Raw genomic sequence first — 14,350 nt, 5'->3', positions numbered from 1 at the left:
CCAGATCGCGGCTTTATCCGATTTTTTTGCTTCCTTTGGCCCGTTTACGCTTGAGTGAGAGTCGTTGTGTTGTTTAGAAAACAAAAACATTGGCCCAATTTTTTCCCGGAAGAAATCCACCAACCCGCTCGTTTAACAATTCAGACAGTTTGCTTCATTTCCGTTTTTTGTTTGTGTGTCTGGAATCTCTTCCTCTTTTGGCTGCTTTTTTGTTGCTGCTCTTGTCATTTGTTTGCCAAAGGTTCAAGGGCGAAAAAATTGGAATGTCTGTATCCGTCTACAAAACGTTCGCAATGCCCATAATAAATCAGTAAAACGAAGATTACTTTAAAAAGTACTTGTTTTGTGGAAAGTTATATTTCTTTTTTGTATTTCATTTGTATAACACTATGGGCCATCATATCTTCGAATTTATGACATATAAATATATTGCACCGTTTTTGCCTTAAAACGCATGTCTGCCTTTAGACGACCTCTTCTTTGGAATAATGGAGTCGTGGCAAATTACGTGAACTGCATTTTAATCCGGGGATAGAACTCCAAAATATAAGAATTCATCTTAAAGGGGCACTGACACCCCAAACGTCGTATTTTTTTATTGTCTAAAACGATGAATAAGCAAGCAAAAAAAAAAAAAAAACGCGTCGCAATCTTTTTTTTACGCGCGCGGGCGTCTTTTTTTTTGCGTTTTTTTTTCCGCTTTTTGCCTCCTCGCTTTTTTTGATTCATGACGTCTAGAATCAGAAAATTTAGAAGCTTTGTAGGCGACATTTCTAAAATATTTAATAACGGCAATCGTAAAACATGTTTTTTAACGCAATTGCGAACGCACTACAGCCCTTCTATTGGAAATACCAGGAATCGGAGTCCGTTGTGATGTCGCCTTCTGGATTTTTATCCTCCCTCGGAAAACATGGCGGCGCTTGACGAAAGTAGCAGACGGTGATCGGTGAATCGGGGAATCGGACGAAGTGGCCCTTTTTAGGTGCGCGACGACCTCTCAGACTTCAAAAAGAAAATCGTCAAACGGTCAAAACAACTGGGTTTAGTGTCTGTGTATCGTAGATTCGGTTGTAACACCGCCGGGGCACCGTCGTCTCCTCGAAGCGATCGACAGCACGGCACTCACGCAGGAAACCGGTTTCCCGGTCGGTGGTTCCCGCGACGCCGGCGCCCTCCTCCCAATCTCTCGCCTCCTCGCTTCGGGTCGCGGAGACACGTTTCGGAGCGGAGGCGCAAAAGCAACTCGACTCTCAGGAACCCTCAAAATTTGACGTCACTCCACTGGCGCGGATCGCGCGGGAACTTCAAATTCGGCATTTGGAAATTGTTTTTTTACTTCACAAATACTTCAGAAATAAAATTTCTAAGTTTCAAATTTTGAGGGTAATGTCCAGGCATCGTTTTCAATCCTTTCAAACAATAAAAAAAATATTATTTGGATGTGTCAGTGCCCCTTTAAGCTTGGTTTGTTGCTGTAATGTATAATCAATAAGAAAGGCTGAAATACGTAAACTGCGTTCATTTTGGACTGGGTAAGTGTGTCTCAATTAAAATATCGTATCATGCAACCGTTGTAGGAGCAATTTGGGCAGTTCATAACAACTGTTAACTTAGGGCGTTGAGCTCACGTACCAATGAAGGCTACACATTGAAACCACAAGAAGAAAAAAAAAATGTGTACTGATGATTTTCGCAGCTGAAGTAAAATTTTTTGTTCCACAAGTTTCCTCGTTTTGGTGCGTTAATTATGGCACTCGGCCCCGGAATTCCACCGAAAACCGGGGGCTACTTGTTTGACTGATATATTTAGGTATAAGTTATTTAGGTCGCAGCCGCAGCTCTCTAAAAAAAACAAAGCGCACGGGGCAGATAATTAGATGGCTGGGTTCATCAGTCTGGAAATTGGCGACTCGCCCACCAGATTTCTGCAGCTTCCAGTTTGTAATCATGAAACGCGAACAAAACAACCTCTCTGCAGGGGCGCCTCTTGTCAGCAGGTTGCTTATAGTCGAGTTCTGATGTGAGGTTGCTCGAATATTTGTAAAGTTAATTTCACACCCACAGCGCATTTGATAGTCCTGTTTTTTTTTGTTTTTTTTTTGTTTGCTTTTCGCTTGGCAACCATGGGGTCCAGTTCTAGCGCTCTCTATATACAATGAATAAGTATATAAATGCATATGGCGGAGCTCTTTTAATTGGGCGGAGGCTTACGCCATCTGGACCAAGCTTTTAACTTCATTGGCTAACTACATTTCGTTTTCACATATCGTCCAGACGAAGCCGACGCTACGAGCTAATAGGACCAACCAGAGATGGTCAAAAGCGCACCATCATGGTGTTATTCATGTTTCTTTACTTGTTTTGTCACCGCTGAATCAATCGTAAACAGCTGAGGCCCAGTGATTTCCGCGTTTGATGCTGCTTGATTGGTACCATTACCTCGTAGCGTCGGCTGTGTCTGAACTTAAGCAGAGACGAAGTGTGATTCCTGACTTAAAAAATATTCCTGCATTAATATATATATATATATATATATATATATATATATATATATATATATATTGTAGGGTTCGGTGCTACTGCTCACCCGCAAGAAGGACCAACGAGGCAGATCTCCGAAAAAAACAGACCTTTACTTTCTGGTGGCAGTCAACCGACTGCCCAGCCCCCCGAGCCTCGAGCGTGGCTCGCGCGCACGTTGCGCGCCGGGCGCGGAGCACAGGTTCTTTTGCCCAATGATGGGCCGCAAATCCCCCAAACTTCCCCCCCCCCCTCCCCCCTTCTCTGTCATCTGGCTCCGTGGCTGTTCTCTCTGGTTGTTGGTGGTAGAGGAGGAGGGGGTTGTCACGATGCAGGCGGCTGGATGCGGTTCGTGGAGGCCGCCTCCGGATTGGTGATGCGGTCGTTGCAGTTGCCCATGAAGTCCTTGAAGGGCGACGTACTCTCAGGATGCTTAAAGGTCCTTGCTCACTCCTTGGCAAGGTGATCCTCCATCTGCTCGATGGCACGGCCGTTCCTGTTCTTCGAAAACTTGATCTTGACGACATTGTTATACAGGCAGTGCAGATTGAAGAGCTTCTCGGTGTTCATCTTGTCAGAGTTGAGCACCATCACCATAGACCCCTGATTCTGGTCCGCCGCTTAAGGACGAGTGGGCACGTCCGGAGCCGTCGCTGGTAACGTCGGGTTTTGGTGGACCTTGGTAGCGGTCCTGGTCTCCATTTGTTTGTCCCGTAGCCGTCGTTGTAGCCGCTGCCGGGGCTGCTGATCTGGCGGCGTAGCTAGGGCCGGTAGAGGGTCCTCGGCCGCCCACTGCGTTGCCGTAGTCCCCGAAACCACGTGGCTCATCGAAGGGGTTGAGAGAACCTCCGGCAACGGTTGAGGCGGTAGCGAGACATGTCGAAGGTTCGAAAAGAACGAAAGGAAAAAAAAAGAATCAACAGTTGTCTTCTGGAGAGACTTCTACAAGAAAGCGTCGGTACGTTGGGCGCGGCAATAGACTGGCTAAATTTGCGAGCACACTGTCGGTGTATATCGCACAGAACTACGCGCACAATCTGTATGGTGCGGAAACTAGTTCTCGTCAAAGCCTAATGCAACGCGCATTTTCTAAGTCTTCGTCTTCGTCTTCGTCACCAACATCAAAAAGAGTCCTCGCAGAATTAAGTTTATTTTTAATTATAACCCGGATCGGCATCACTCTCCACCTGCGAGAGAACTTCGTCATCCGATTCATAATACCGTTTGAGGTTGGTGACATGAACGGGTCCAGCGAGTCGTCCAGACTCACAATGAACGAGCGTGTACGTGAGGCGTGAGACCTTGTCTCGCACTCGATACGGACCATCCCACCTGTTTGCCAGGGAAGCTGTGAAACCTCTGGAGGCGTCACTAAGTGGGTGTGTCCGACGGAGTACAAGATCTCCAACTTCGAATTGCACGTCCCGGTGGCCACGATTGTACTGCTCAGCCTGCTGAAGCCGTGCGGCGTCCAAGCTCTCCCGGGCATCACGAACGATGTCCCTGAGTCTGCGTCGTAGGCTTCCTGCAAACTGACCGTATGAGCGAGCAGCACCACGGTTGTTGGTCGTGCAAGTGTTTTCCAGCGGGAAAGTCAGCTCTTTTCCGAAATTAAGGCAAGCTGGAGTAAAACCTGTAGACCGGTTAACGGTTGTGCGAGTTGCGAACGCGAGCTCTGGGAGCTTTGCGTCCCAGTCAGGGTGACATTCGGTGTGAGCTATTAACATGGATTTCAGGTTTCGGTTCACCCGCTTTGTGATGTTTGCCTGTGGGTGATAGGGAGACGTCCGCTTGTGTTGTATGCCCAATGCGGCACATGAGTCTCGGAACACTTTGCTGGCAAAGTAAGTAGCGTTGTCGCTAATCAATTTCGCCGGAAATCCGAAGCGTGTGAACGTCTCCATCAGACACGACCAGATTTTCTTGGACGTCAGCGACCGTAATGCAAATAGCTCCACCCACTTGCTAAAGTGATCCGTGACAACCAACAAGTACTGGTTGCCACGCGGACTGCGTGGGAAAGGGCCCATGACGTCGACAGCAACGCATTCCCATGGGGATCGACTCACGACTGGCTGCATGAGACCAGGGGGCTGACCACCGCGCGGTTTGGCTTTCTGACAAACCGGGCATGAACGAGCGTACCTGAGCACGTCCTGACGAATTCCTGGCCAAGTTGCAGTACGGCTTAACTTTTCAAAAGTCTTGCAGCCACTACTGTGACCAGCCAAAGCAGAGTCATGGTAGTATCTAATGAAGGACGTGCGAAGTCGGCGAGGTATCACGGCTCGAAATGGAGTGTCTGTGGAGCCACCCTCCTCGTCGTCGATCTGAGGTATGTACCGGAGAAGCAGACCGTCTTCGGCCAGCAAGTACGAGTCAAAACCCATGTCAGCGTCTCTGTTGCCACGTCGGTCACGTGAAGATAACCACTCAGAGACCCTGCGACAAAGTCCATCGTTCTGCTGTGCAGCACGAAGCTCATCTCGGCTAATCAAAGTACCCCAGCGCGAGCCAGCATCTATCGCAGCCACAACATTGGCATCCTCGAGCACGCGCTCTTCGCCGAGCGGAGCGCGCGACAAAGCGTCTGCAACTTTGTTTTGTGAGCCTGGTTTGTGCACAATAGTGTAGTCATATTTTTGAAGCGTTAGTGCCCAGCGTGCTAATCGTCCTGCCGGATTTTCCAGCCGCTGAAGCCAAGACAAGGCGGCATTATCCGACTGGATCACAAAGCGCGCGCCATCAAGATACATGTTGAATTTCTGCAGGGCGAATATGATGGCTAGGCACTCAAGCTCGCAAACGTTGTAATTCCGCTGAGCTGCTGTCAACGTATGGCTAGCAAACGCTACGGGTCGTAAGACACCATCAAAGTCTTGAAGCAGCACAGCACCTAAACCGTAGCCGCTCGCATCGGTTTGCAGCACAAACGGACGGTTGAGGTCTGGGAGCTTCAAAGATGCTGTCTCAGCAATAGCTCTGGACAGTTGAAGGAAAGCATTTTGCTGTGCCTCCGTCCAACGCCACTTGACGCCTTTGCGCAGCAGTTCGTTCAGAGGCCGCGTTATCTCTGCACAGTGGGGAATAAACTGGCGGTAAAATCCAACCATGCCAAGAAATCTCTGCAAACTCTTTGCATCATGTGGGGGAGGAAACTCAGTTATGGCCCTCAGCTTGTCCTCATTAGGGCGAAGCGATCCATCGTCGATTACAAAACCGAGTAGGTTAATCTTAGATGTTGCCAGTTGCATTTTTCCCGGGTGAACTGTCAAACCAGCATTCTGCATGCGCTCAAGTATAGTCCGATGGTGCACAAGATGTTCTTCAAACGTGCGTGAAAAGACTACTACGTCATCCATATATGCCATGGCGTAGTTGTGCCGTGCGTCTCCAAGCACAATGTCCATAAGACGCTGGAATGTGGCAGGAGAGTTGCTCAAGCCGAAAGGCATGCGCACAAACTCGTACAACCCTCTGTAGCATGTGAATGCTGTTTTCTCAATGTCAGCGGGCTCGACCTCTATCTGGAGGAAACCGCGACTGCAGTCAAGAGTCGTGAAAAAACTCGCGTTTCCCAAGTTGTACATGATCGACTCAATCGAGGGGTACGGGTAGGCGTCACGAACGGTTACCGCATTCAGGCGCCGGTAGTCGACGCAAAGCCGAGCCGTTCCATCCTTCTTGGGGGCAAGGACGATCGGGAAGGCCCAAGGGCTCTGTGACTCACGTACTGATCCCCACGTTGGGCGCCAAATAATGTAGGGTTCGGTGCTACTGCTCACCCGCAAGAAGGACCAACGAGGCAGATCTCCGAAAAAAACAGACCTTTACTTTCTGGTGGCAGTCAACCGACTGCCCAGCCCCCCGAGCCTCGAGCGTGGCTCGCGCGCACGTTGCGCGCCGGGCGCAGAGCACAGGTTCTTTTGCCCAGGGCCGCAAATCCCACAATATACATATATATATATATATATATATATATATATATATATAAGACTTATGAGACGGTGTCGGATTTTCGTAAGCTTATGCATGCCCCTTCCGCAAAACGAATTGAAAGAAAAAATAGCAACATAGCTTTATTATTTTTTTTGGATTATATGCCACCAGTACAATAACTTGTGCGTTGTGGTTTCCACTTTTCAAACCTCCACACTTTCAATAATATTGACACCGGTCGGATAAAAAAAGAAAATTACCGGAGTGTAAAGTGGCATAATTTTTAAGCAAAGAGGTATACAAAGACCATGTCATTTCCCCCAATGTGTCACTTTTTTTTAGGTTTACCTTTGTGTAAACATGGGCGCCTCACGCGTGCGTCATTTGATCGCGCGTGCCTAATGAATTTTTATGCCTCTCTACCCGCAGATATGGAGACGTTGCCGGAGTTTGCCGAACCGGTTCCCAACGTGACGGCCATTGTGGGTCGAACGGTGAAGCTACCCTGCGTGGTCAACAACCTGGGACAGTACAGGGTGAGTCGCTCACTCGTAGAGTGCGCGACAACGCCTGCGCGAAGACGACTTTGGCGATTCTTTTACGGCGGGGCTGTTAAGCGCTAGTTTCCCCAGGATCGTGTCCGTCCTCAAATGAGCTGATGACACAAAACTCTGGACAGCTACCGCCATCTATGAGCGACGGCGGCAACCTGACAACGATTCTCTGGATGACGCCTTTGCTCATAGATGGCGGTGGCGCTGCTGTCGGTACTGCGCATGCGCAGACGCTTCGCTCCTCCCGAATTTGATTTTTGCGCACGCGGAGTGCCCGCACCTGGTATGGGGAAGGCGGGCTTGTTTGTAAGCACTGTGTTGGTGTATACGTATCACGACGCTGTTGGCACGTAAAAGTGGAACGATTTCTTTTATAACTAAAAACAAAAAAAAAATCATTATCAAAAGTAGTATTGTTATTTGATGAGTCCCTTAGGAAAACAAATGTGAGGGGTAAAAGAATGTTGTGCTCCTGTATACCCTGCTTGAGCAAATTTTAAGTTTAACGCCTTACCTTTCGTTATTTTTAGCTCTAGTTCTGCTAACACATATGAATTAATTACAAATAAAAAAGTGCAAATTGATTAAAGATTAACGCAAGAACTGTGGTGGATACTTCTGGTTCTTAGGACAGCTGGAAAGAACTCTTAGGAGAAATTAAGTTGGTTTAAGTTTGAAGCAACAGTCACGGTGATGCTGAACAATTTTAATAAAGTTAATGTCCTCGTTTTTTTTTTCTTTTCTTTTTAAGCAATTTTGGCTTAAATTTATATGAAATATAAGTGCACAAAAGACAGCCAATTAAAAGGGTGGAAGTCCGACCAATCCCTAATTAGGGACCCGACATTTCGAGGTCTACTCGGTCTCTTCTTTAATGGCGCTTGCGTCGATGGCCGTTGAGGAGCAGCGTTTTTGTTGTTGCTGTTTTTTTTTTGTTTTTTTTTTCTAATATGATTTAAGGGTGGAATGGGGCTTTTGGGTGATTTGAATCCCCCTAGTAGCCAGCGCACGTACCAGCACTTCGCTTGTTTTTTTAGTATATTTGGGAGTCTGATTCGCCTGGTTGAGCGAGACTGCGTACTGGCCTGTGGCTGCAGCTTTGAATGACTTTGGCTCACACGACGGCCAGTACGGTGGATATGAGGAAAAGTCATCGACACCTTCAGCCGCAGACGAGTACGCCGTCCCATTCAACCACACGGATCAGCGCTTTATATATATATACACGGAGTAAGCTAAGCGCTTGCACGTGTTCTTGCTAGAGAAAGGATCCAGACGGGCCACGAGCCAGTATCGACACTTGGCCTGCTTATGCCAGGACCAAAACGTCGGCCCCCCTTTCAAAAGCGATCGCGAGTCGTTGTGTACAGGATTCCCTGCGCGGATTGTCCGGCGCGTATATTGGCGAAGCCAACAGGTTCAGTAGAGGATCAGCCATCACCAAAACGACGTTCGCAATTTTCGATCACGAGCGTTACGCGGTCGCTGAACGCTGCGACGTAAAGGACCACCCGACTCACTTCAAGAACAACCGCATCTTCAGCGTTGAAACTAAGCACAGACATATACTTAAGTTTTTAACTATTATGACACACTTAATCTACGCCAGAAAAAATCGATAGGTCTTTGGCGCTTTACCATCTGCCTACGTCGAGCGGCTTCGCAATATCACCAGACCACGAAGAAAGGCATCATTATAGAAAAAAAAACATTACAAACTAATGATCCTCGATGGCCATCGCCAGAGTAACTCCTGAAGAAGAAGCGTCGAAACGTCGGGTTCTAAAATGGAGCTTGGCCGGACATCCATCCCTTTCAATTTGTCTTGTACCAACCAGAGAGTCATCCGTAAAATGTCCACGTTAATGTCTGATAATAATGAGATTATCACAGTAATCAAACTCACCGTACATATATGCTGTATTTTTTTATGATATTGTTAGACTAAGCAATAGAGTAGTGTCTACTGCTTTTATACAATATTACTTTGATTCACTTGAAATTTAGGTATTCTTGGTTCAATTAATGTAAAATCAAACTTTGTACGGCGTAGTGAGCATGTATGCTACCCGAATAACAGGCTTCTTTGTGACTGTGACCCAGTTTCGTGTGTTTGTTTCACCGCTATACGTATCGACTTACGAAGAAGCCACCCTTCAGTTGTTCGCCCTCTTGTGCCTGGTCCGGCGGAGGTGGCGCGTCCATTCACGTATACATTTCAAGGCACTTTCGTCACGCTGCTATGGAGAGTTATCGCATAGGATACCCATCCACTCTTATATAATCATAGTTTTCATTGTTCCTGAAAAGTGCTCTGAAATATGTTTAATAAAGTAGGTTTTCTGCTTTCATTCTTAGTGCTCGCACTTTGGATGACACAAAACCGTAAATTTATATTTAAAAAAGATTATACTCTTAGGCATTAGTATGCAAGCCAGACTCCGAATCAATAAACATTCAAACTGCCTTTATCTGAATTTTTTTTTTGTAATTAATTTACGACTTTCACGCATTGCGTTCGTAAAGAGGCGAGTTAAAAAGTTATCTGAGGTTATTTACTTGTTTGTTTTATTTTGGACTTTCGCGACTCTCTTCTCGATGCATATTCAAGAAGTCTGCCGAAGTTCCCAGGGATCGATTCATCGCATAGTTTTGAGAGTCGCGCAGTCGCTTCAACTTCCATAATCTGCATCCTCTGAAGCAAGGGCACTGGTTCGCGTTGCTTTATTTGGAGAAAAAAAAAAAAAAAAAAACGACCCACTATGACAATCGTAATGTTAAAAAATTTGCATACACGATCGGCGAACATTAGCATAACTGCGGAAACAAAAAAAAAGAAAGAGAGAAAAAAAAAACGGAAATTAATTCCCGAGTTAGCTTTCTAAGCCTATCGTTTCCCCTTACACACTCTTCTCAAATATGTCGTTTTTATTCGTGTTTCTTGTTTTCGTTCGTTTATGAAGCGTACAAAAATGAACCTAATTTTGCGGTACAAATTAATATTATTTTTTGCTCTCTCCGCCTAATGAAAGAAAACGATAGGCTCGGAGCGTGGAACAATGACTCCGAAGTGCGGCATAAATTAAATTTTCTGAGAGCGTTGAAAAATGTAAATATCGAGAATGGGGCGACGGAAAATGTGGAAAACAATTCAAAATGACGGTTGGATGCGAGAAGATATAGTGTTGAGTGCGTGCCCACTCACCGTGATAATTTCAGGCAGGCAAATGAGATTGGCTCTGTTCTTTTCCCCTTAGCTCGGAATACTTTCATTCTCTGTTTCATGCTTCTCCCGCGCATAATTTTGGACGTTCCTCTCAGCGTGTGCTCGAGAGGTCTGTGTTGAGAGTAATGCGAGGTCTCTTTAATTAAGAGTGGAGCTTAATGCCGCTATGGATATGTATATATATTATAAATATCCTTGATTAAACACGACTCGGGTGTTTTGGCTTTCTAAAACCATGCAAAGGGTCCTTTTTGTTTTAGAAAAAAAAAGTTTTTATTTAATTTACCCAATACGGCTTGCCCTGATGTACGGCTCGAGTTAATACGTTATTTTAATTTTCGTGGTAAAACAATTTTTTACTAGTTTCATTCAGTTATATTTTTTTCGGCGGTGATGTAAGAAGTAGAAAGGAAGTAGAAGTTTTGTGTTTTAATTTAAAACTTGTATGTTTGTTTCTTCTGTTGACTGTTTAAGTTATTTTGTTGCGTATGTTTTGGTCTGAGCCAGAGTTACCGTCTTATGAAAATTAAAAACAATTATTTTAAGTAATCACTCTTCCCGGCGTAGACGGCCGTTGCCTTTGTTTCTTGATGTTCGCAATCTTGTACCGTTTCAAGTTTATTGAAAAAAGTGTTTCGTCAATGCAATGCTTCGTTATCTTCATCCTGATCCGTAAAAATGATTTCATCATTGAGATGAGAGCCGGCTCGTGTAACAATGCTACAGGCTACATTGTTTAAGTACTGCAATTGGTATGTATGAGAAGGCGAATTGAGTTCATTGATAGTTTAGCGTACTTTCCATAAAATAAGCTTGTGGCGTCCGAACAAACTCGTGGAACTTAACGATAAACATTAGTTTAACATTACCATCTCTCTCTCCACCCCTTAATATTTCAAGTTATTGTTTATTAAAAAAATATTTTCATATTTCCATCTGACACAATCAAATGATACCTCTTCCCTTTTACATTTTGTCCCGTGTTGATAACAAGCATAAAGTTGGACTTCCAAGCTCGCTAAGAACTGCATTTTACAAGTCCTTTCTTCTTCGCAGAGCACGAGAATAGAACCACCTCCCCGGTTTAACTGCTGCCATCACTGACCCTAATTTATTTCAAAATGCTATCACTAACCATTTTGTTTTCAATAGATTCACAACCTGTTTGATCGTTAGTTTGTTCAATTATTACTGCCGCTAAATTGTAACAGTTTCTCTTCCTATCTTTTTTTCGCCTGCTCTCCCCCTTTATAATGCCACCAGGCCCCGAAGCATGTTCAATAAATAAACTAATAAATATTCACCGAAGATGCACTTTTCAATATTGTTGCTTAGAATAAAAAGCTTTAAAGAACATATTTACAAGTTAGGCTGCAATGCCACCCAAAAAAACAAATACCGTAAGAGAATTGCGCGTTGATAACATTTTTACAGCAAGATGTCTCTGTCTTTAAAGTAGGCCGACACTAATACAGCACTTCAAAGGAGTTTGTGCGGTTCGACTGCCAAGCTGGGGGTTGGGAACTCCACTGCGCAGTCGACTTAGGCTACTGTACTCCGCTGCAAAGCCCACTCCTAACACTTGCTTCAGACGACATGTTTTATGGACGTTTGGCAAGGCAGAATTCCTGTGCAGACTACCTTTGAAAAGTGCATAATAAAATGAAAAAGGCGGGGGGGGGGGGGCGATCTGTTTAAAGTGTTCTCAATTTACGTAATGTAGTCGTTAAAACAGCGCAGAGGACGAGGGACCAGAGGAAGTAAAACAGAGCGCGGCACGTACGCAAGAATAGCTTGACTTCCGCCTGAGTTGGAGCGTAGCTTGCGCCCCCTAGACGCGAGTTCCGATCTATAGGGCTCGTATAGTAATTCGACGCTCTTTCTCGAGATTTCCAAGATAAGAAAAGGTTATGAGGTGTCTCGGTGGTTTGTGTAATTAAGCAGGCTTGTGGAAAACCGCCGAGGTGAAGCATAGGTGTTAATGTGTTTTTTGTCGTTGTTTCTTTGCCAGACGCAACATTTTTTAATTTGTTTTTGTGAGACCCAGGTTTATGAAACGAGCTCGTAAAATTAGTGCAGGCCTTTTAGCAAACTAATTTGAAGCAGGCCGAGCGCAAAGTAACACAGAAGAAAATTGTGGCTGAACTATGGAAGCGAAAGTAATTAATCACTCCCCCCCCCCCCCCCCCCCCCCCCCCCTCCTAGCATAAGAAAGAGGATGCAACGTTCCTCCGATCTTAGAAGGAGAATAACAAAAAATCTTATATCGACAGCTTAATTTTTCGTTCCTCCCTTCCTTTCCTTGCGCGGGCCCGCTCAAGCTCGATAAGGAAATTGGAAAGCCTGTAGACTCCTGTAGGGAATTATGCGTTAATATAAAATAAATGTTGTATAAGACGTCTTTGTATAAACCAGGACAGCGGAGGATCCCAAATCCTTCGCAGAGCCTCCCATACCAGCGCTGCCGCAGTTTGTTACAATGTTATCATAACGGCTATAATTTGAGCACGTCCTATATGTTTTTTTTTTTTTTTTCAATTGTTCAGTTGCCTAATATATGTATATCAAAGTTCGGTATTTTCCGCAATCGAGCTTTGTCGACGAATTCGAACCGTTCTGGAAGTTGGGAGCCGCCTTTTGTTGAATGGCAATGTAAGCTCTTAGAATTAGGGCACCTAAAGGGAACATGCTTCAATTTTTGGGGTATTAATGTTCTGAATACTAACATACCGGCACAGACGTGTGGTGTGATTTTTAGCAATAAAACTTTGTTTGGGTCTAGTTGGTTAATAACACTTAAAAGGTTTAAATGAGCGAACTGAAACACAACCGGCGCTATATGCAGCTGTTGTTAGTGCAGTTGTAAGTAGCGACGGTCCTTGTCGTACGTGTTTCTCGTTTCGTCCATGTTTCAGTTCGCGCTTTTAACATTTTAAGTAATTTTAACATAACACGATGACAGATAAGTTCAGTATATTTTTTAAAGCATGCTGAGATATAGTTATTAGAGTCATTAAGTGCAATAGGTCCTGGGGATCAATAAAAGATAACAGTGGTCGAAAGCCGTTCATTGTTGGCACACAGTTACTGAGTGAGGCCACTCGCTTGTCTCGTGGTTAGAGCAAACGCCTTGGCGGACATTCCCTTCAGAGCTCGTGTCTATTTTCGCTGTGGTGAAAGAAATTGCGGACTCTAAAACACTGTCTCGAGAACAGCACGCATCCTATACGCTGCCAAACTCAGCTTGCGATTATGGTAAAAGCGTTCGCGGCACATAATCACCACATGACATCTTATTCTTGGAGTGAACTTACTTTCGTTAACTCATTGAATTGTGAGATATACCAAGGTGAAGCCTGAAAACTCGAGATCGTAGCTTTGGACGCACCGCCAGTGCTTTGCAAGACGTCGCGCAACTGAGAAGCGTCTTTGAACAATGAGCTTGCGCGCTCGGTCGTTTTTGGCGTTGCCTCGATCTTACTAAACCAAATAATTACTTCCCGTATTATTACATCACGAGTGAAAGCGATAAACGTTTGTTTGATTAGACTGAACTATTTATTTTTGCCAGAAGCACTTCTCTTTGGAACTCAACATTCTAACGAGTGTTCTTTGAACAAGCTTGTATGATACTTTCTAGGGAACCTCTCGCTTTCTGCTCACTGATTTTTAAACTCTATAAACAAATTTATTTTTCCGCGAAAGTCACCTTGTTAAAAAAAACTCACGCCAAACTCTTCTAGAAGATTCTCTAGGTAGCTCTTTTGTATGCTTTGAAAACAAGAAAAGCCATACGAGCTTTATTTTGTTTTTCTCCACTCCAAAGGCTTTACTTAATAACCCACATCCATCAAGCTCACAGTCTCACACACTTTTCCCTTCACTCTGCTTCCTTTGTCGCCGCTAATTTCCTTGCATAAATGCATCAATTAGGATAACGATCTTTCTTGTGCGCTTCGGTGGAGCTCTTCCAAGTTTTCGAAGTTCGAAGATAATTCGAAAATTTTCTGAGGAGCGATGATTGTAATTTTTTTTTGTTTCGTCCAACCACACAATTATGAGTCTCATTTGTGTATGAAGTGCTTTTCATAACTTTCCATTAAATTTA

At 44.8% G+C, this 14,350-nt stretch overlaps 1 protein-coding gene across 1 annotated transcript in view; it reads left to right on the top strand.

Annotated features, from left to right (window-relative positions):
• LOC8041106 (lachesin) overlaps positions 1-14,350 on the top strand; it is a 150,135-nt gene that overhangs the window by 98,832 nt on the left and 36,953 nt on the right. The window contains exon 4 of the mRNA XM_029989206.4: positions 6,892-6,998. Within this exon, the coding sequence (XP_029845066.4) occupies positions 6,892-6,998 (107 nt within the window). The remainder of the gene's footprint in view (positions 1-6,891; positions 6,999-14,350) is intronic.

The sequence above is a fragment of the Ixodes scapularis genome, unplaced genomic scaffold (assembly GCF_016920785.2).
Source record: "Ixodes scapularis isolate PalLabHiFi unplaced genomic scaffold, ASM1692078v2 PGA_scaffold11__112_contigs__length_91849675, whole genome shotgun sequence".
In the NCBI taxonomy this organism is placed as follows: domain Eukaryota; kingdom Metazoa; phylum Arthropoda; class Arachnida; order Ixodida; family Ixodidae; genus Ixodes; species Ixodes scapularis.
This window is presented reverse-complemented; position numbering and strand designations above follow the sequence as displayed.